The following is a 23,914-nucleotide window of genomic DNA, read 5'->3' on the forward strand; positions in this document are numbered from 1 at the left end:
GTGAGGAGCTATGGCGTGGAAGGAAACACAAAGCACAGAGTCCATGCAGGCAAGCAGTGACCAAGCTGACAGCATCCTCAGAACAGTGAAGCCCTCTGCAAGCTGTCGGGGGGCAAGCCACGTGTGTGCGCACTAAGAACACTACTGTGGCTCCAGTGTGATGAATAGAAAGGAGCTGACCAAGACAAGAAGGAAAACGGGAGAAAACCAAAGAGGCTGCTTCCACATCCAGAGAAGAGAAGATGGCATCCAAAGTAGGATAGCAGCAATGTAGTTAGAGAGAGGTCAAGGAATTCGAGAGATCATTTGAAATATTTAGGAGGAAGAATGACATAGGACTTAGGGTAGATGAGCATGTGTTTTGAGGGAAGTTAGGGAGGCGGGGTCAAGGACGACTCTAAACTACTTGGGTGGGCTTTTGGAGAAAGTAACTGCAGGTGACTACAGCCATTGTTACTAATAACCAAAAAAGTGAAAGAATGTTTATGGGTTCCTGCTAAGGGCAGGTCCCTAAGTATTAACAAGTATTATGTCATTCAAGTCTTGCAATATCCCTATTATAAAGGATCTGTTATTCTTAGCAGGTCAAGCCTCAGGATAACCTGCTGAAGGGTGCATATCTGTTAATGACAGACCCAAGATTCAAATCCAACTTCCTGACTCCTGAGCCTGCTTTGAACCACCATGTATAATCATTATTAACTCATCTGAGTGTTTACATTTTACATTTAAATCATAAGTCTTTCAGTTACTAACAACATCTTTGAAGGAATCACCGAGTCACTTAAGCTCTTTCAATTTCAATTTCTTTAGCCAAAATTTGTGTATTAGAATACCTCCTTTACAACATTGATATAATGATTAAATTGGTCCCAATACTAATAGTGAGAGAGCAAGCATTTACTGAAAGCCAACTATATCCATGCCGTGCCGTAACATACTTTGTGTTAATTTAATCCTCGCAAAAGCCTTAAAATAGCTTCAACAATAATGTCACAAAACAGGACACTGAGGCACAGACAGATGAAATGCCATAGTCAGAGTTACGTAGCTGGGGATGCAAACCTGGGTTAGCCACTGGGTCATGCTGCCTCTGCTAAGAAGTGAGATCGAGGAAGGCCCTGATGCACCAGGAGCCCAAGGCCTGCAATACTGTGAAGGCTCCGTGCTGGCTGCAATTTTTACTCAATGTCAAGTTTATCAAGTTTTTGGTAAGTGCCAGGCACTGTGTTAGGCAAACAAGATAGATATGGCACTTGTTCTAATGCCTTTCTTGGAATTTTGGAAAGCCATTTCCAGTCATGATTTTTCCCCCACTTGTCAAGCTGCCTGCCCATGAGAAGTCAGGACATGTCAGTCATTGACGTGAAAGGTTTCAGAACAGGCCAGGGACGTGACTTCATCTGGAGACAAATACTAAGCATTGAGAAAAAGAGCTGCTATGTGTCGGCCAGAAGGCGGCACAGAGGCCCTCGGAGGGGGTGCTGCCTCCCTCCCCTCTCTGGCAAGGAGCACGGAGTTCAATGTCTATGTGTGAGAAACAACTGGCTGATAAAATGGAGTCCGAAAAATCTACCTAACAGAACTTTCGTCGCCAGAGGTCAGGGAGCACAGTTTGATGTTTTTGTTTTTTAATTAATTTCTTTCTTTTTTAGACAGAGAGCACAGGGGAGAAGGGCAGAGGGAGAGGGATAAGCAGACTCCATGCTGAGCATGGAACCCAACATGGGGCTCGATCTCACGACCTGAGCCGAAATCAAGAGTCAGACACTCAACCGACCAAACCAACCAGACACCTCATGTTCATGGTATTTTTTTAACTGGAAAAGCTATCAGAGAGCTAATCTAACCCCGTAACATCACGCGGGAGCCTGAGCCATGGAGACATGAAGCGGTTGGCTGGCAGAGGACACCTGTGGCTTTGGTTGGACCCCTCTTCCTTTCTGCAGAACCATTTCCTCCCTCTGTAGAATGGGGAGATGAAAAATGATCTTCCGGCTTCCTTCAAAGTCCACTATGCTATGAATCTATGTGTTTAAATCACATAGTTACCTACTTGCTCATTAAGAACATGTGGACAAATGATACTGTTATTAGGAGTAACGAGCATTAATTAATTGTTCATGTTTGTGGATGATGTAGGGGCAATTAACTACCTATGATTCTCCTTTAACTGCTTTGGCATTACGTTGCTGGAACCTGAGCCTAGAATCTTCCATAGATGTTTACTGTTCTTTCCAGGAAGGAGGCTTGTTTTTGTTTGCAGCCATATGTAAGTAATCCTTTCAGTAAACATGGAGTCTGCTGGCCATTTTAGGCTCATTTTCAAACAAGTTTATCAAACTTATCAGATGTGAAACATTAAAAATAAATAATTATCTGGTAGCTGGAACGACAGATTTTTAACATTTTCTTGGAATCTGCTTTCAGGTGCGTAATAGCTAACATTTACTTAGCATTTACTCTGTGTCCTATTCCGTCCTTTATGTGGATTATTTGATTCATTCTCACAAAAACCTATGAAGGAGAAGCTATTATATTCTCCATTTTAGAGAGGAGAAAAGTAAAGTTAAATGAAACTAAGGTTATATAACCTATTCAAAGTGACACAGAAAGTGGTGGCACTGGGGCTCAAACCCAGTCTGTTCAGTTTATACTTTTTTTTTTTTTTGAGTAGAGTTAACACACAATGTTACATTCGTTTCAAGTGTACGACTTAGTGATTTAAGTGTCTCCATCATGCTATGCTCATGCTTTTAACTATGGTAAGTTCATTCTTCATGATGCCCTCAGCTTTCATTAGGGACAAAAAGGGTATCACTTTCTGTGAAAAGAAATGCAAGTAGTTTAAAAATAATACCTGGAGGTTTTTGTTGAAGTTTTTTTCTTTTTTGGATAAAATTTATGAATTATTTTTTTAGGTTTAGTGTCATGAATTTAAGTTGTGATTAACTAATGATATTTTTAAGAGACAGCGTATCTTCAGCAAGCTGTAAATTATGTATTAAAACACATTTGCTCTCAGGTTTGTCTGATAAGAAGCTGCACTTTACATGAACCATGGCCTAATAAAGAGCAAGAATGGAAATTCTGAGGCATGTGTGAATGCAAAGTTGTAGAAAATTAACACCAGTTTTCCTTGGGAATTAGGCATTTAATATCAATATTTGGAAGTCATTACTGCTTGGATATCATTTGTACGGACCTGCCGGCCTGGCAATCTTCTGGTAGGTGTGATGGATGGTAGAGAGGAAGAAGAACACACTGAGAAATGACTTGTGCCATCATTTGGGGAAAGGTTGCCTTAAACTGTAATCAGGAGAATCATTCCTGAAACAACAGTTAGTAATGATTCTTTAAAAATGACCGACACAATTATGGAAATGCCACGCATAGTAAAGAGTAACATTTTTTTTTTTTTTAAAGATCCCTCGTTCCCCAAGCTACAGAGTGAGAGGACACTGCCAGTTCTATGAGCTCCCAAATTGAAGTGATCTCAAGAATGCCCTTGAAAATCGATTTCTGGTCACTAGAACTAACGTTTTACAAGCTCCTATGATGGTTCTGAGCAAAGATGTGAACACCACAGTGAGCTCCAGACCACGGGCAGTTTTCCCCTCTGAGAGGTGAGGTATGAAGACCTCCAGGTTCGAAGCACTAACAAAACAAACAACAAAAAAAAAGTTTGATTTTAAACGTGAGGTTGAATTTGCATAGCACCACTCTGTAGAAGATCATGTTACTGAAGGTCTCCCTTGAGGTGAAATGCTCTCGGCTTATGTGGAAGGTCAAATGACCAGTCCTTCATTTTACTAGTACTACTTCAAACATCAGGGTATGCCCATGCTTACGATCCCCTAGTGGCTTCCCACGGTACCCAGAATAAAACTCCTATTACCTACCGAGGCTTGCGAGGCTCACTGCCTCTGCTTCCCTCTGCAAACTCACCCTCCTCCCACTCACTGCCCCAGTCACCCTGGGCTACCTTCTAGTCAGGCCACGATGGCTTATGCCTCAGGGCCTTTGCACTCATTGTGCCCTGTGTTTAAATGCTATCCCAGCAAGTCTTTTGAACCTGGCTTCTACTCATTATTTGGGTCTTAACTGCTGCCTCTTTGGAAGAGCCTCCACAGAATGACTGCTTAGCGGAGCACCCCTACCCCCTCACACGGCCACTATCATGTTACCACATTTTATATCCTTTATAACCCACGTCATCGTCTGAAATGATCTTACGTCTTTGTTTGTTTAAATGTCCATCTTGCCACTAGAATGTGAACCTCGTAACACTGGAGACGTTGGTGATTTTGAGTTCTGCTGTGTTTCCAACACCTAGTGCCCAATACAGATTTACTGAATAAATGGTTGAATGAAATCCAATTTTTAAAAAAAGATTTATTTATTTATTTATTTATTTTAGAGAGAGAAAGGGAACACATGAGGGGGGGGGGCAGAGAGAGAGGGAGAGAAAGAATCTCAAGCAGACTCCCCACTGAGTGGGGAGCCCTACATGAGGCTTGATCTCACAATGCTGAGATCATGACCTGAGTTGAAACCAAGAGTTGGACGCTCAACTGACTAAGCCACCAGGTGCCCCTGAAATTCAATTTTCTTACCCCAACCATAGTATTATAAAGGTAGCTATACTCTCCTAAAAAAAAAAAAAAAAGCGCTACCTAATAAATTAAAAATAAGCATGTTAAAGAAAAAGGCTTGACGCTTACTTGAAACCTTGAGCACAAGACCAGAAACCATCCCACAGTGTCCATGTGCTTAATTATTTATTCTCAGCTTTTAAATTCCATGAACAAATAACATAGGCACTAAGAAGAATGATGCTGGGGCACCTGGGTGGCACAGTGGTTAAGCATCTGCCTTTGGCTCAGGGCGTGATCCCGGCGATCTGGGATCGAGCCCCACATCAGGCTCTTCTACTATGAGCCTGCTTCTTCCTCTCCCACTCCCCCTGCTTGTGTTCCCTCTCTCGCTGGCTGTCTCTATCTCTGTCGAATAAATAAATAAAATCTTTAAAAAAAAAAAAAAAAAGAATGATGCTGAGCCTGCTTAATTAGTAACATAAAAAGAAAACAAAAGGCAAGTCATCTACCACACCCCAGACCCCAGCTTCAAGGCAATCTAGAGAAGCTTGGCATTTGGGTTTGCCTGAACCGAATGTTCTACAAAGAACAAGACAATGAACCTCCACTCTTTGCCCAGCAGCAGAAAGAGAATTGGTGAAGCCACATCTGCTTCTTCTTCCTATAGTGGCCGCCATGTTGGGACACCTGGAATTGCACCCCTTTCCTGCTGCACCCAGATTCTACTCTGGTGCTCTCCACTCAGAGATGGAAGTCCTAGACCACGCTCAGATGTAGTCCTGATCTGTGAAGCCACTTAGGCTGATCCCATTTTCTGTGGCAGTGTTGGTTTAGAAGGCACATGACTCCCACTGAGGCCAAGGGGATATCTAGAGAAATTTTCTGGGGACATCTGGGGAGAAAGTCCTTCCTGTTTTGTTTAAGTCAAACAACCTTTCATTACATATTGTCATGTCTATCTGAGTGTGAAACTCAGAAGGGCAGCAATTGTTTTGGGACAAAACTGATGTTCCAGGGGCAGTCAGGCAGAAAGACGGAGAAAATCTGAGTCCCGCATGCTGTACTTCAGCCAGGGAACTAATGCTGTACTTCAGCTCAGGGAGTTCCCTGCCTCAGGACTTATGTGAAAACTTGGATTACCGCCATAACCCCTGAACTGGATGGACTCTTTGCTTTTGTCATCGGCCCCTAACCATTTGATACTGACCTGCTGCTAGAAAGAGCATGGTATAACCAGGGGCTCTGCCCCATCTAGGCAGAAGAGTAGGTCTTTCCAGTGGTCTGGAAGGCCCCTGCTTGCATCCGCCTGCCATCTCCTCTGCTTCCATCTCTCACAGCTTCCCCCTTCACTCAACTTCAGCCATATTAGCCTCATGTCTAGTCCGTGAACTTACCAGAGAAGCTCTTGCTTCAGAGCATTTGCATTGGCTGTTACCTCTACCTGAAACTCTCCACCCCAGATATCCACAAGACTTGATCTTTTGCCTTTTTCACATCACTGGTCAAATGTTATTTTTTGCACCAAGGCTCGACCCTCCTATTTAAAAGAGTATACACACACCCCGGCACCCCTACTGATTCATTTTCCTCTATTGCACTTCTATCCTTATATTTTATATTCTACTTAAAAATTTATTGTCTATCTCCTCTGCTACTGAATCCCCAGGGCCTCGAATGCCTAGCACACAGTAGGCAAATATCTATCTGTGGACATCTGCGGAACTAAGGAAGGGAAATTATTCTTTTACTATTCTAGGTATTTCGACATGAATTTTCTGTTGCTGCTGAAAGCATCTTGACTGATAGATTTCCATTGCGGTGCCTTGTAACCAGTGCCCTGCATTTTGAAGAGAGTCAACCGTGTTTTAATTTCAGAGTCAGTGCTTCTAGAACAGAGCTCCCCCCACCCAAAGCCATCAATCCATATTATGTTGTGGAAGATGAGAAGTAGAAAAATCACCTGTGTATGATTCAAAAGTTCGCTTTCTGGTCTGTATGAGACCTTGGGCAATTAAAATTTATCTCTATCTGCCTTAATCACCTCATCTCTCTGAGGAATAACCTACCTACTATCTGTAATATCTATACTATCTCTTTTATCTCTGTAATGTGGGATTATAAGAACTACTCTAGTTATCTCTCTTGGGGGTTATAAGAAATAAATGACCCATACATGTTAAAAGCAGCTAAGTGCTGTGTATATTTGTAATGGATTGTTTTAGATGACCTATTTTATTCTCCTAAAAGCATTCATTATTGTTGTGTTAATGGTAATACTGATTTTTTTCACTTGGTGACATTTATTACTTACTGAAGGCTATATTCATTAAATAAATATTCACTGAGCCTCTATTTGGTTCCAGGCTACTTTTCCAAGAGTGCTTGAACACTAACTGAGGTCAGACAGGTGTGTTACCGGGAAAAGTGGTTAAATTTTCTGAGCCTCAATTACCTCCACTGTAAAATGAGGGTAAGTTGCCTGGTATCTTATTGTTGTGACAAAGTTGAAATGGGATAATATACTGAAAGTTATTATTGTAAAATCTGGCTTAGTGAAGTCTGATTAAAAATAGAATTATCTTTTTTATTACTTTACCATGGCCAAGCATTGTATAGTATTTTCAAAGATCTTATTAACAAAGCCTCTCAACATCATCCCAAGATAGCCCCAAAAGATGAGTCATTTGTCCAAAGGAATAGATGAGCCCTACCAAAACTAGGGTCTGTATGTCCTAAAAAGCCTGACTAATTCCTACTCCTTTCTTTAGGTCTCAGATTGGCTGCCAGCTACTCCAGTGAGCCTTTCCTGATTTTTCCCTTACCCCACTGTGGGTTGGGTTGTGTAACTTCACTCTTTTTCTAGCACTTTCCATACTCACACTGGATTGTAACCGACAACCACTTGTTGATATCCCTCCTAGAGAGTGTAAACTGCTTAAGGGGGTCGGGGGAGAGCAACAGTGTCTTGTTCATTCAGCCCAGGGCCTGACACATAGCAGGTGCTCCATAAATATTTGCTTTTTAAACACATTTCATGTGATTAGCATTTGGGCATGGGTGAAATGATCAGCCATGAAGCCTTTTCTCTTTCTTGGCCTGGAACGTGTTTAATTACCTAATGTTTTCAAAGAGAACAGGATGTTTGACCTGGGCCCTGTGCGGAGAACTTGCTTCCCCTCCCCCACAGAGCCTTTCAAGCTCCTGGGAGTCCACTTCTCCCCAGGGTGCCTTCCAAGCACCACCAGCGTGCAGCTCTCTGCATCAAGACAGCCTCCATCACAGCTGAGAAAAATGCTTTCATCTTGTGGTAACTTGTTCATAATCAGACCAATTTTGCTTCTAGTGAATTGGAGCCCTGCACAAAGTGCAGTTACTTAGGAAATCCCTTTGTGGACTACGGCTGCATAGAGGAGATCCAAGCTGTCTTTTGACACATAGAGGAGAGGTTTTCACTCCCTCCAGTGCCTGGGGCAGAGCTAGGCTGCACAGTAACCTTGTATTTATTGGCATTCTGGTTTCCTTTAAAAGCACTCCAGACATGCTCAGATGTCTCTCTCTCTCCCCTGATAGAAGGAAGGAAGGAATAGAATTTCTCAGTGTGTCTCTTGGATCAACCCGTGTTAGAATTATTGGGGATGCCTGTGAGATTTACAAGCTCTCTGACTCCATCCCACATGCTCAGAATCAGAATCTCTAGGGGTAGGACCTAGGAATATACATTTTAACACCCTCCATCACCTCCGGGTGATTTTCATGCACAATAAGGTTTGAAAATCTTCCAGTCACCTAAGGTCACTAACTAGGTAGGTGAACCCAGTTTCATATAAGTGTCTGATGAATAATCTTAGATTGGTGGCTTGGCCTTGTTGATCCAGAAAGCTTCTGTCTGAACCAACAGCTCTTCCTCCTGAAACTAGAGTTCTTACCACAGCCACCACTACACCCTCTCTCCGGGAGCAGGAGAAGCAAGCAAGCAAGGCTCCATTTTCTACCTCTTAGGCGAAGATCTGTGACGTAACATTATAACCGCCCTATGCCTTATAGATCTCACAGACAGCTGAGAAAGGTTGTCAGTCACTGACTTCTCTCTATAAAACGAGAAGGTCATAGTCTTTACACTGCTTTGAGACCCAATCAGATTTATTCATTTATTTATTGGTGACAGCAAAAAGTCATAATCCCCAAAGGGAAACCGAAACACCATTCCCCAAATCCCTGCATTTCCCAGGGCAAGGATCAGACTTTCCTTGCAAATGTGTTAGGTAGAGAGAGGACTTCCCTTTGCAAGGAAGCCACTTGCAAGCATCAGCTTTTAGTTGAGGGTGTGTGGAAGACACCTCATGGGGTCAACCAGATTGATATTTTTCTCTCATTAGAAAACAGAATCGATAGACTGCCTCATCCATTCCTCCACATGAGCCGTCTTTTCAGAGGAAGGGGAAGGAAAGAAGGTTATGTCTGTGGAGCAAAATCAGAATAAATATCATAGTTATCTCCCAGCAATAATATGGAATGACCTGTATTGACAGACATTGAAGAACCGCGGGATGAGGAATAAACAAAATACCATAGAATTGCAGCATCAGAAAGAAGATGGCCACAGAAATACCATCAGATAATTCTGATCCTTTCCCACACACAGAATCACACGCCAAATCTGAAGACATTGCCTCACGTCCAGAGTGGGCCATTTCTACCACGGAAAGCGCTCCTGTGACAACCGCGCGGAGAATGGCACGTGATGACATCGTACATGAAGTGTGCTTGTTGCACAAATCACATGCAAGAACTACACACGGCGAACCTTTCATGTGTAAGTGTCTTCCAAGGACTCCACTGAGTGAACAAGGCTTAGAAGTTATCCCAGCCACAGCAGTACAGTGGAAGCTTCGGGCCACTGCCAATCGTGTGTCAAGTGCGTGACGTCCGTGAGGCCACCCAGGACAGTGGTTCCAAATACCACGGGTGTGCTGACGCCTCCCTAATTTCAACCTCTGCCTCCAGCTGCTGTTCTCTCTCTGAAGAGCCATACTCGTGGATACAACTTTCTTCTTGGCATCTACACCCGAGTATCTTATAAACATTTCATGCTGAGTATGTGCAAAACGAAGCTCAGAACTTTTCTCCCTCGGGAGTTCAGGACATGCTGCTCCAAGATACGCTGCTTTGGGATAGTGACTCTTTTGAGCTAAAGCCACTTCAAAAATAGGGAGCAGCTTTCACAGAATTCCCCTTATTTGCCTAAAGACAGAGTCTCCAAAGGAACTCTGCTGTCACAAATCCTCTCTGGGAGTGCCATCAACCAGGGAACATGGACTCTTATCCCAGGAGACGCTAGAGGAGACACCACCCCCAGACGAACTGGGTCACAAACTATCACACCGGCCATCTGTTGTTCTGAGAGCCCATTCCTCTTTCCTAGAAGTCATTTTCTTTCCTCTAAGAGGCGCACCTCCCTCCTTCCTTCCCCTATTCGGATGACATACAAACGCTCACATCTCAATGCCTTTCTGCATATTCATAATGTTTTGCTGTGATGCCTCCATGTACATAATATTAACGTTAATAATTTTGTGTACCTTTCTCCTGTTAATCTGCCTATTGTCGGTTTATTTCACAGACCCAACTACGGAACCTGAGAGGCGGGGAGAGAATGTCTATCCTCCTCCACACCCCAACCGTGTTTCCTTTCCAGGTTTCCCAGCCTCCCCAGCTGGTGTCCACACACCACTCAGTCGCTCAAGGCCAAAACCTGGGAGCCATCTCAATTCCTTATGCTATCCCTCCCCAAAAATCCAGTCCATGACCTCCAAAATATGTCTGGACTCTCCTCTCATCATCCTTACCTTCTTTCCTCTAATAAAACTACACTGTCTCTTAATAGAATTCTAAGAATTTATGAAAATGGTGTCAAGTTAGTCCTTAAACTCCTTCAAGGGCAAGGAATCCCATTATTCTCAAAATAAAATCCAGACTCTGTGAGGTGACTTGAAGGTCCTGTCTGATTGAGCCCTGTCCTACCTCTCTGGTAGGTAGCCCAAGGCCACAGCTTTCTCCCAACCAGTTCCTGTCATACTGAGCACTCCTTTGTGTTTCAAAAACATCATCTTTTAGATGGCCCTGGGCCTATATGAGTACTTGTTTTATTACTTCCTACAATGACCAAGGCATGGTTCTTTGAATGCTGGCTGGCACATTCCATTCCTTCAGACCTCAGCTCAGGTGCCTGTTCCTGAAAGAGGCTTTCCCCAGCGCCCTGCACAGAAGTGACTTCCTCCAGGAGCTCTCTCAGGCCACCCCGCTTACATCTTTCCTAGTGCTCATCAAAACTTCAGATGATCTTCTAATTTTATACTTTTTTTATTGGCTATGTCTCTCATTATAAAATCTTTTTTTAAATTGTACATGATAAAATACCTAAAATAATTAGGTATTTTAAACAACACAGCACATACAAAACGGAGGTATATCCAATGATATAATCACGGTAACTAATCATCATTACTGAACATTTTCTACGTGCTGCATTGTTGAAAATATCTGATTATATTCTAGTAACTGTTCTTCAGACAGATTTTATTATCCCAATTTTCTGTACTAGGAAATGGAATAATGAAAAATTTGAGGTAACTTGCTCTTTGACAGTAACTTGCTCTTTGACAGTAAGAAGCAGGCCAAATTTTTAACCAGGTATTTTATTGTAAAACATAGCCTCTTAATCAGGCTACCACACAGGTTTTCCTGCATAAATGTAGGGTAGCTATTAGGCATGTTCATAGCAGTGTTATTACAAACCTTGAAAATTGAGGAAAATAAATTAGGGCATATCTACTGTTCATAATATGAAAGATGGTCACTATACACTGTTAAATGAAAATATCTATTAATAAAATAGTATTTCCATTATGACCCTTTTGGTAAAAAAATATTGATTTTGTTCATTATAAACTAACCAGTCCTTTTTGCAGTTTCTGGCACATGGTGCTTGTTTGTTGACTGAATTAATTAATGACTATACATAGTCCAGGAGCTAGAAAAAAACACCACAAACTTCAGCAGTATTGATCTGTGGATTGTGAGATTATGAATGAAATTTTTTTTCTGATTTTTTTTTTTGTTTTATTAAAAATTCTCTAGACTGAGAACACACATTTTAGTAATCTGAGAAGGAAAAGAATAAATGTTGCATTTTTAAAAATTGCTTAGGTTCTACCTTGCATGACTTCTTCCCATTAAGTCTCTCCCAGATACATGAGACACCTACCTTGTCTGTACTCAAAGCACTTTAGTCTCGAGTCAAAGTACTTCTTGAGCTCACTTTGCCTTACAGTAATTTTACTGAAGTGACGCCTTATTCTTACGCACCAATTCCTGGCTCCCCACCATAAGTGGTGCATTCCTTGAGAACTTGGACTGTATTTTATTTTTCTTTATTACCCTCTCATTTTCTAGGGCAATGCTATGGCTCTAATAAAAACTCACTCAATGTTTAGTGTTGGGTTCACAGTATGATGTATCCACTATCCTACTGGATAATTTGGAATGTGAAAAATTCTAGCCTATTAGCAGATACCTGAGATACACATTGAATTAAATTAGCAATAACAGTGCCGTGCTGAGCCACAGTAGAACCTGGAGTAAAGGAAAAATAAATTAGTAATACTCATCCTGTCTTTATGTAATATTTTGATATTTTATTCGTCATGAATTCTTTGTATTAATTTTGGTTTTCAAAAACATTGCATTAAAATATTTATCTTTATTTCTGTCACTTCACCTAGCCTCAGCTCTACTTTTATAATACAGTATTAGCAGGTACTGCAATCTGAGTATCTTATAACAATCTAGACACTGTATGTATTATATGTATATTTATGTTCTGTACATGTAGAATTATATATAAAAATATACATGACATATGTATGTATTATGCATACACAACTTTATTCACCTAGCACTCACTGCCATCCTAACTGATGTCTGTATTAACTCCATTTCACATACAAAGAAACTTAAGCACAGAGACATTAAGTGACTTTGCCAAGGTTACCACCTAGAAGGACTTATCAAACTCAACACCAAAAGAAAAATAATCCAATCAAGAAATGGGCAGAAGACATGAATAGACATTTCTCCAAAGAAGACATATAAATGACCAACAGACACATGAAAAAATGCTCCACATCACTGGCATCAGGGAAATACAAATCAAAACCACAATGAGATACAACTTCACACCGGTGAGAATGGCTAAAATTAGCAAGTCCAGAAACGACAGTGTTGGTGAGGATGTGGAGAAAGGGGAGCCCTCTTACACTGCTGGTGGGAATGCAAGCTGGTGCAGCCACTCTGGAAAACAGTATGGAGGTTCCTCAAAGAGTTGAAAATAGAGCTATCCCACGACCCAGCAATTGCACTACTGGGTATTTACCCCAAAGATGGAAATGTAATGATCCGAAGGGACACCTGCACCCCAATGTTTATAGCAGCAATGTCCACAATAGCCAAACTATGGAAAAAGCCCAGATGTCCATCAACAGATGAGTGGATAAAGAAGACGTGGTGGAATATTACTCAGCCGTCAAAAAAGAAATATTGCCATTTGCAACAACATGGATGGAACTAGAGGGTATTACACTAAGTGAAATAAGTCAATCAGAAAAAGACAATTATCATATGATCTCACTTGTATGTGGAATTTAAGAAACAAAACAGAGGATCATAGGGGAAGGGAGGGAAAAATAAAACAAGATGAAATCAGAGAGGGTGACAAACCATGAGAGACCCTTAACTGTAGGAAACAAACTGAGGGTTTCTGGAGGGGAGGAGGGTCGGGGGATGAGGTAACTGGGTGATGGACATTAAGGAGGGCATGTGATATAATGAGCACTGGGTATCATATAAGACTGATGAATCAAAGACCTCTGCCTCTGAAACCAGTAATACATTATATGTTAATTAATTGAAGTTAAATAAAAAAATTAAAAATTTAAAAAATTTAAAAAATACAATAAAATAGAGAAAGTGGTAGAAATGGAATGGAAAAGTCATTAATAGGAATACATAAAGTGGAAGGGAAAGTTGAAAGTTGAATAATTTTTTTTAAAGATTTATTTATTTATTTTAGGGGGGCAGTGACGAGGGGTAGAGGGAAAGAGAGTCTTAAGCAGACTCCACACTGAGCAAGGAGCCTGACACGGGGCTTGATCTCACCACCCTGAGATCATGACCCTGAGATCACTACCTGAGCTGAGACCAAGAGTCGGATGCTTAACCAACTGAGCCACCAAGGTGCCCCTGAACGTTGAATAATTTTTAATGACTTTGATCCGTGTAGAAAACCAATTTGGGTAGCGCATTAAAAAAAAAGAAAAAAAAGAAGCTGATTGTGAAGACCTTGATTTTTATCAAGTGAAAGTCATTCATTAATTCACTCAACAAACACCCAACTGCCAGTGCGGCACTGTTAGCATAGGTTCAGTGACATCAAAGATAGGCTGGCCTAGGCACCTGTGGCAGTGTGTCAGTATCCAATCTGATTCTCCTCTTAAAAAATATTTATCGCTTTATTCACCATTTGAAGTGGCTTTTCCAGACAGAAATTGGTAGTGAGTATCATTCTGACTCAATGAGCAGTTAATCTAAGTATGCTCCTTATTCATTATAGGCGGCAAGCATGTGGACGCAGGCTCGGTTCACCTGCAGTCATGATGATCGTCTCAGAGCAGGCAGGAAAAATGCAGATTCCCGGGCCTTACTCCAAACTACTAAGTAAGAACCTGTCTCCAGAACAATGGTTAAAGAGCTGAGGTTTTTCCAATCCCACAGACTGGGTGGAAACCTAGCTCAGCCATTTATCGGCTCTGGAGCCTTCGGCAAAGAACTTCGTCTTGTGTGTGCTTGTGTGTTTAGCTTCGGTATCCTCATACGTAGAGTGGGAATAAAAATACCTACCTCTCACAAGGTTTTCATGAGCATTGAATTAGAATGAAGGCCTAATTATAATGATATTTATAACAGTTTACAAATATAGAGTACTTTCAAACCGTCAGGCACTGCGGTGAATGCTGTGCCTACATATCTTCTTAACTTCTCCCAAGCATGTAGCAGAGGCCTCACTACCCCGTGAGTCCTCAGTGGATAGGAGCTCTAGCCTGGGTAGCCACCCAGATCGTTGGACTTGGCGGGGAGCCAGTCACAAACACAAGATTTAAGTGCAGGCTCTGAGAATAATGGATAACCTGGAACAAGTCAGCCAGGCTGGTGGTCCCCAAAGCCAGCCTACTGCATCAGAATCGTCTGGGTGAGCTCGTTAAAACACAGCATACCATCCTGGTCCTTGAACCTCTGACTCCGTAGCTCTGGGGGAGCTGGAAGTCTCTATTGTTTAAAAAGCCCAAGAGATTTTGAATTATGGCCAAGATCTAAAGCAAGTGGTTAACTCGAGCTTCAGATTTCTTAAAATTCACGAAGCTGGGGAGTAAGTCATTGTTTCCCCCTCGCCTTCTTCATCTCCAAGGCCTAGGACAAAGCTGCCACAAAGAAGTGCTCAGAAATATTTTGGATTCGATAAGCATAAAATGGGCCTAACAAAGCCTGTGTTGTCTGCCTCCCAGGGGCTTTATGAGAAGTGTTTGTAAAGCTTCAGTTTAAAGTGCACCTAAAAAAATAGAAGATGCCATACAGTAGTATAATTTTATAGATGTAGTTATTAACTTCTTTTACTGTGCCTGCTCTCACCCCTTAAACATAAATCATTTGGTTGGGAAGTACCCACCATTACAGGGGGTTTCTGAAAATAAATTACAGCAAAATTGCAGATAAAACACCTCCTCCAAATTACTCAGAATAATTTTTACTCAAATTATTTTTATTCAGAATTAAAATGCTGTAGAGGGACCCAAAATGCCACATGCATTTAGACACGTTAGTTTCCACATTAAAGTTCAAACCTGTCAACTGTTCACTTCCTCATTCATTTCTATTAGCTTCCGACCTGTCTTACAGCCCGTCTGGCTGACGGTACCTACTGCCGACACAACACAGTCTGTTTCAGGCACCCTCACTGCATTCCATGAGAACAGCCAAACCTTTAAGGACACCCAGCAGAGCCATTCTAGCTCCTTCCAGTTGCCTATCATTCAGCTATTTTCAAAGGCAGACATCCTTCAGGAGAGTCATGGAAGTCTGCAAGCTCTGGCTTATGAGGAAAGACAGTGAAGAGAATGAGAAACAAGTTCTGCAGGAGGAGGGAAATGGATGCATTATCCCAAGTAAAGGGCCTGGAATAGGAAAATCTCCTGAGAACCAGAAAGGCAGCTCTATGCTAATAGTGGGATTCCATGCAGACCCAGTTGATAAGACTAGACCCAAATTCTTCACTCCGCTGTGCGCTGCAGGTACAGAGAAGCAACTGATCTTCCACCGAGAATGGAAGGAAGAGATTAACGTCTGACCATGCAGCCATGTTTGGGCTCACAGTCCTCCAGAGCTGACAGACGGTCCCAAAACACGACTTGCCCCAGTGCAGCTTTTCTCTCTGTGCAAACCTATTTCCCTGAAAGTTCATGTCAGTGCTGCCTCATTGGTGGGAACAAAATAAACGTCAAAAGAATAAAAGGATAGAAAGAAATCATTAAATCTATTTCTAGCTCAGACGGCTATTCTGGGATGTGTGGGACCTTACATTCATGGATGCAAAGATGAATGTTTTCAAATCTTGAACCAGCACAAACCCCCAAGGAGGCAAGGAAAAGAAGAGAGGAAGCTTCTCCTACCTTCTGTGGCTCCAATCTCGATGGTGCCTTTCACTTGGCTGAAGCACCATAGTGTGTCCTGGGTGAGCGCCCCAACTCCTGAAAGCAACACAAGGAGACACTTCAGGTTAGGTGAGGGTTTCCTGCTGTCCTTAAAAGGCCAACAGGGAAGGAGACACATCGTGGAAGCTACACATTTCTAAAAGGAGACTTGCACACCAGGTATCATCCCGTTGGAGAGGAGACCCTAAGGAGTGCGGGCAGAACGGCCGGTCTCGAGCAGCGTGGCCTGCTGTGAATCAGGGCTCTGTCCCCTCCATCTGACCACACTGCTGGGACTATGGAGCAATTGGAGTTCGTCCCTTCTGGGCCCCTGGCAGCGTCCTAGCGCGGGCCTGCTGTCACACCCTGTGTGACTGCCCCTTTTCATGGGAATACTAATGCTTTCGATTGTTTTCCTTCTGTGGTGGTGGGGAGGAGAGGGAGCCAGTTCGTTAGAGGGGAGAGAGGAAAAGAAAGACAACTTTTTTTCCTTTTTTAACTGGTTTCCCAGCTCGCCTGGCTGAACGGCCAGTAAGGGGTCAGACACTCAGAACTTGCGTCTCTCTTGTTCACTTCTTGACTGCTTGCCAAAGTCCGAGCTGACTGCAGAGGAGAGGAAAGCAAAAACAGGTTGGGGATGGGAGTGGGGAGGGGGAGGGGAGGGCTGACAGCACTGTGGAGTCACTGCTGACAAATGTGACCTACTTTGTTCCATGCAGATTTCGGTCTCAAATGTGAACCGAACCTTTGGTGGGGGAGGGGTTAAATTTTCTGGCTTTTCTGGCTTCTGGTTTCTAAGAATATATATATCCAGTACGAATGCTTATGCTAATATACCTGCTAATATATGTACTAATATATGTATTCAAGTCAGAAAAGTCCTTTTCAGAGCACTTCTGAATCGCAGTGGTGCCAGTTCACTTCTCGACAGCATGGCCGTTCCCGTCAGTTCGACTAGGTTTTAAAATTAAGAGGAATGTTATATTGTCAAATTTTGGGAGAGGCTATCAGTTTAAGAATGATTATATGAGTAGGAATAAAAGCACGTATCAAAACAAAACTGACCTTTTAAAAACGCACACAAAACTCAGTAGCCATCCCCAGTGGGCCACAGAATTTCCCTGAACTGAAACCTTCACTCCCTCAGCCTTGTGAGAGGAGGGCTGGGCCCCATGTGATTTTCTCACTGGGAATGACCTCACATTGGAAGGAAGCCGCATAGGGTCACTATTAAGAGCACACATCTGGGGCGCCTGGACGGCTTAGTTGGTTAAGCGTCTGCCTTTGGCTCAGGTCATGATATCGGGGTCCTGGGATTGAGCCCCATGTCAGGCTCCCTGCTCAGCGGGAAGTCTGCTTCTCTTCTGCCCCTCCCTGCTCTTTCTCTCTCAAATAAATAAAATAAATAAAATCTGCTTGAGATTCTCTCTCTCCCTCTTGTCCTCTCCCAGATCTCTTTCTCTTCCAAATAAGGACACCTTTTTAAAAAAAGTGCTTAACCCAATCAAGCAACTTAATAAATGATGTTGTTATTAACAAAGATTCTAAACTGTTCAATAGGAAAAAAGAGGAAGAACATTAGCTTAGAAATTTTCAGTTAGTTGCTACAAGGCAGGCACCGTGCTCAGCACTTTACATAGATGATCCCATTCTCACACAGATAATGAAGAGGTACTCTTTTAACCCTATTTTACAGGTGAAGAACAGAGACCCAGGAAGTGTGGGTAACTCATCTGTGGTCATAGCGAGGACACGGCAGAGCTGGGATTTCCACGTAGGCTGTCTGATTCCCAGTCTCCAGTGTGCTGAGCTCACCCTGCCCATTTAATAGTTAGGGTTCCGAGGCCCAGAGAGCCTGTACCCTTAAACTGCAGCCACATTTGGAGGACTGAGCTGGAATCCAGTTTCCCATGCCAATTATTAAAATCCCTATGTCTCCCTTAAGGCTACACAGAGCTAAAATTTCCCAATAAAATTAGTACCTGGGAGAGAGAACGGAAGGCATTTGGCAGCTTTTGTTAAATGCTACTGCTGATCCTTTCTATGTCCAGCTCTGGCCTTGGGTTTCAACATCAGGCATTCTCTGAGAAGTTCTTACTCTTCCTGTGAGCTCTTGCTGGCCCTCTCTAAACTGCCAGTCCCGCTGTGGAAACTGTGACTGCATCAGTTCTTAGGGAACATCAGATACTGATGAAGGTCTTCCTGATTGTTGTCCTGGCACAGTTCCTAGAGTTCCTACATCACTAGTTAGGACTCTGGGTGTAGACACTGTACTCATCACAAAACCTGTAAACACACACACACACACACATACACACACACACACACACACACACACACACACACACCCCTAAGCAGATTGAGATGAGCCTATGTATAGGGATTGTCATTGCTTCAGGGAATTTTAGCTTGAGAAGGAAACTTGCCTATATGTGAAACCAACTTATTTCACATTTGAAAAATCAAGTTATAGAAAATTACCAACTTGCCATGAGTCACAGAGGAATCATGTGACCAATCCATTGTCTGTGACAGCTCTGACCATCACTCCTAGATAGGCTGCCTAGGGCTGTGAGTTCCGTTCATTAGAGCTCAATTGATTAGTATGAGAAATCAAGGCAGCCAAAGCTTTTGTCAGTTTTCTTGTCCTGGGCAGCCTTTGATTGGACCCAGTTTCTATCTCCCACCAAGATCACGGCCAAATGATGCTATCAATGATCTAAAGAGAGTTTGGGCCATGCCATCTCTGTCCTCAAAGTGCCGAACAGCAGGTGAAAATTCAGATGTCAAACGGGCTAGGATGTACATGTGAAAAGCTGGCCAGGAGCAGGATACTCAGAGGAGCGGACACTTGATGGGAGTCGGTGATCAGCTCTGTAAAGGTGGGATGGTGGACCCTGGAGGACCCAGGCCTTGTCTAAAGGGGGCAGCAGCTACTCAGATCCAGCTGAAAGCTGCCGTGGAGGATTCCACCCTGGTTTTACCTAACTGGCTTTTTCTAAGAGAAGCCAGAAATCAGAATTATTATGTGAAAACTCCAAATTTTTAAATGGTGTCAATCAATTCAAATTAGAACACCATGTGGCTCATACGACATAGGGAAAACACATCACATCTGCAGGTTGAATACGGTCTTTGTGCCACCAATTTGCAAACCTCTGGCTAGAATATTTGAGCTGAAAGACATCTTAGAGAATACACTGTCCATCTTTACCATTTAGCAGATCAGGAAGCAAAGCCCCAAAATGAGAAAGAACTCCCAACGTGGTAGAGTTACTTTATCTGCAGACTTAGGCCTCTAAGGTGACAATTCTAATTCTTATACCAGATTTCCTTTTACCTCCAAGCCACCTCCCACGGTGATGGTCTGGTGAGATTTCCGTCTAGATTTAATGAACGCTCTTCAGGGAAGTGTATTTGATTGCTGAAGTGGATGACCGAGAGAATTAAGCTGACATAGTGAGGAAGGAAAATTTGTTTCTCTTAAATTACAGACCTCGACAGCTTCCCTAAATGCTGGTGCCAAATGACACTCTAGTTGCTATGGAAACGGTGTCAATAAGCAACATTCTCTACCAGGAAGCTGATGCAAATACAGTAGCTAAACATCTTGGAAGATGCTCATTCCCGTCTCCCCATAGCTACGGCTCAGAAAGGTCCTGAGTCTCATGTACTGAAAGGCCAGGAGGTCAGCCCACGGAAGGCATACACCTGTCTTCTTCCTAGGATCACGGAATAGCTGATTTCTGAATCTGGTCAGACCATGAAGATCATTTGTTCCAACTGCCTCATTTGAAAGCGGAGGACACTGAGGCACAGAGGGGGCTTGGCCATGCAGGGAGCGGACAGCAGCCCTGGAGCCAGATCCCTGAGCTTCTATGCCCAGCACAGGCTCTTCTCCTTGTCCTGCCCCAGCAGGGCCCTTCAGAGTTGAGGCTGGCTTTTGTGCTACCTCTTCTGTGCCAACTTGGCTGGGTGAATACAATGAACAGAGGGTGTGACACACAGCAAATAAAGCTCCTTATTGATTGGGAGGCCGCTGAAAAGAGTTGTTTTCATGGACTTGGCATCAGTAGTGTGCTCCTCTCTGCAGAGAGAGGGAGAGAGAGAGGTGATCCTTGCCCAGAGAAATTTTTTCTGAGAAGAATGTGTTTTGAAATTGGCTATGATATCAGCTGTAGATGTGCATTCGACTGCTTAGAAGGAGCTTACAATGATGCAGTCCTCTCGGAGTGTGTTGTTATGATACCATGAGAACTTAAGGCAGGCACTCAGGATGAATGGATATCTTGATAAAATACCAGCTCCAACTTGGTGTAAAAATCTTTCTATCGAAGATGCCAGATCTCAAAGAGAAGAGACACAGCTGCACCAGAGACAGTGACAAACAAGGGCATTCCATACTTAACGTAATAAAAGAGAGACTTTCCTTTTTTTACTCCCTACCTCAGTGCCTTGTCTATTGCTCAGTGCTAGCTACTGCTGCCATGTTTAGTAAAGACTGGTTACTTCTACGTCCCCAAACTGACCGCAAGCTCATGAAAAATAGGAGCAAGCAGCAAAAATAAATAGGCCAGGATTTTCAATCAAATGTTTCCCTTTCTTTGCACCAAAATGAATCAATCATTAGAGATATTACAGTAAAATCACATTGAACTGAGCCCACTGTATTTAATGCACTGGATGAATCCAAATGAGTCAAGCAACTTGCTAACCGGTTAACTGTTTCAACAATCCATCTCATGATGGAAGAAAGAGAAAGGAAGTGGAAGAAAGTGGCTACTTTGACTGATTAATAGCAAAGTATAATCAACAGGGACCCATGGAGGTGATTTGATACACGAGTGAGGAAATCTTGGCTGTCTGTGACACAGTACAGCTACTCATTTTTTATCACTTTCTTGATCCTGCATTCTCCGAATTCTTTTGCTGTACAGAGAAAAGGAGTTTCACACTCTCAAATAGGTAATAATGCTGCAAGATGCCTCACTGGAAACTTCACTCTATTTTTTTTTTTTAATTCAAGTTCGCTAACATATAGTGTAATCTTGGTTTCGGGAGTAGAATTTAGTGATTCATCACCTACATATAAACCCAGTGTTCATCCCAACAAGTGCCCTCCTTAATACCCATCACTCATTTATCCCATCCCCTCTCCCACCTCCCCTCCAGCAACCCTCTGTTTGTTCTCTATAATTTGGAGGGAAACAAGTCAGTCAAGACAAATCCCATATGATTTCAGTCATATGTGGAATTTAAAAAACAAAACAGGTGAGCATGGGGGAAGGGAAGGAAAAATGAAGTGAGATATAAACAGAGGGAGGCAAAGTGTAAGAGACTCATTGAGAAACCTCATTATTTTACAAAACAAAGGAAATGGAGGTGTTGAACATTAAATATTTCTATGTTAGATACTGAAAAAGTAAGAAGACATTTGTTACTTCTCACCCAATGCATCCTATCCTGTGAACTTATCTGTCTTTAGAGCTAAAGTGTGTTTCTTGCAGGCAGCATATACTTGGATTTTTTTTTTTTATTCATTCTGAAAATCTCTGCTTTCAATTGGAGTGTTTATAACATTCACAGTTATTGTGCTTATTGAAATAAGTTTAAATCTATTCTCTTGTTTCCTACTTGTTTTCTTCTGGGTTTTGTTTTCTTTCTCCACTTTTACTGCCGCCTTTTGGCTTATTTTCATGACATCATTTCATCTAATTTTTTTAGTATTGAGGTATACTTCTTAGTTTTGTGATTTTTAATGTTTGCTACAGGCTTTATAGTATACCTAAATTATCAGTCTGCCTCTTAGTGATTTTATATCACTTCATATACAGTGCAAAACCTTAAATAGTATATTTCCATTTCTCCTCTCCCAACTTCCATGATATTGTTCTTCCACAGTCTACTTTTATATGTTACAAAACTCACACTTTATTATTTTGTTCAAATAGTTAATTAGGTTTTATAGTGATTTAAATAATAATAATAAAGCTTTCATCTTATTATATGGTTACAACTTCTGGTGCCCTAAATGCCTTTCTGTACTTCTATATTTCCACCTGGTATCATTTTCCTTCTGCCTGAAAACTTTCTTTAATATTTCTAATAGTACAGGTCTGCTGGATACGAATTCTTACAGCTTTTATATGTCTGAAAATGTTTTTAAAGCATATTTTCACTGGGTATAGAATTCTAAGTTGACAAAGTTTTGTCCTTCAGTACTTTAAAGATGATGCCTCATTGCTTTCAACAAGATATCTGCTGTTAATTTTATCTTTATTCTTCTGTATACCTTTTTTTTTCTTCTGGCTACTTTTAAATTTTCCCTTTATCTCTGGTTTTGCGCAGACTTTTATTTCTTCCATGATTCACCTTAATTTTTGAATGCATGTAACGGAATTATAATGACTGTCTTAAAGTCCCTGTCTGCTATTTCTAACATCTGTGTCAATTCTAGATTAGTTTCAATTAATTCTTCTCCTCATCATGGGTTGTATTCTCTTTCTCCTTTGCATGCCTGATAATTTTTTATTGGATGACAGACATTGTGAACACACACTTTGTTGTGTGTTGTATTTGTGTATTTTTATTTTCCTATAAATATATTTTTTTAATCTTTCTCCTGGGAGGCAATTAAGTTGGAAACAGTGTGACCTCTTCAGGTCTTGCTTTTAAGATTTTATTAAGCAGCAATGGAGCTCAATTTAGTCTCAGGCTAATTATTCTTACTACTGAGGCCACACTTTTCTGAGTACTTTGCACAATATCACATGAATTATGAGGTTGCAGTTTGGCAGTTGGGAACAAGCACTATTCCTGGTACTGTGTGGGCACTGGATACTGTTCAAACTAATCCTTTTGGTGGTTCCTATCGTTTTTTCACAGGTATACACTGATCAGTACTCTGCTGAGTGCGGAGCCTCTCAGCATTCCTCGAGTTCTCTTTCTGGGCATATCTCTTCTTTTCAGTTCCTTGTCCTATAAACTATAGCTTTCTTGGTCTCTCTGACTCTCTGCTCCATCTCCTCAACTAAAAGAATATTCTGGGATCTGTCTGGGGTCCTCTTATCTATGCCATAGCCTGGGAAATCGCTCAAGTCAGTAAGTGGAAGCAATTATGGGGCTGATATTTCTTTTTTCCTGTCTGAGAGACCACTGTCCTTCATTGTCTAATATCTAAAATGACTCAAAAGCCATTCCTTCACTTGTCTTATTCTTTGGTTATTTGTCACAGAAATGAGTGTACATATAGTCCCTATTATTCCATCTTGGTCAGAAGCAGAAGTCCAGTAAATTAGAGCAACATTTTCTATAGGGTTTCTACAGGTTTGAGATCTTCCTTCAGTAGATCTACAATGAGCACTGAACTGATATTTGGACCAGTTTTATCTGTTCTCTTCACTTTTTTTTTTTTAACCATTGGATATTTTGTTCTATACAGTCAGTCATTAGTGGAAAAAAAGAAGAGAATTATATCAGGCTATGTTTACATTCCACAACATTTTGCCCTTCTAGCAT

The 23,914-nt window shown here is 41.9% G+C and overlaps 1 protein-coding gene across 3 annotated transcripts in view; it reads right to left on the reverse strand.

Moving 5' to 3' along the window:
• The window catches only part of PPP2R2B (protein phosphatase 2 regulatory subunit Bbeta), a 439,770-nt gene extending 422,229 nt beyond the window's left edge, over nucleotides 1-17,541 (reverse strand). Inside the window, exons 1-2 of one of the 3 annotated variants that reach the window (XM_057307203.1) lie at nucleotides 17,462-17,541; nucleotides 16,376-16,453 (exon numbers count right to left, since the gene is read on the reverse strand). In XM_057307203.1, coding sequence (XP_057163186.1) covers nucleotides 16,376-16,425 — 50 coding nt within the window. In that variant the 5' untranslated portion in view covers nucleotides 16,426-16,453; nucleotides 17,462-17,541. Of the gene's footprint in view, nucleotides 1-16,375; nucleotides 16,456-16,573; nucleotides 16,681-17,461 lie in introns of those variants that run through there. The other 2 variants (XM_057307204.1, XM_057307205.1) reach the window with 2 other exon arrangements.
• Nucleotides 17,542-23,914: the final 6,373 nt, after the last annotated feature.

This window comes from Ursus arctos, unplaced genomic scaffold (genome assembly GCF_023065955.2).
Source record: "Ursus arctos isolate Adak ecotype North America unplaced genomic scaffold, UrsArc2.0 scaffold_5, whole genome shotgun sequence".
NCBI lineage: Eukaryota > Metazoa > Chordata > Mammalia > Carnivora > Ursidae > Ursus > Ursus arctos.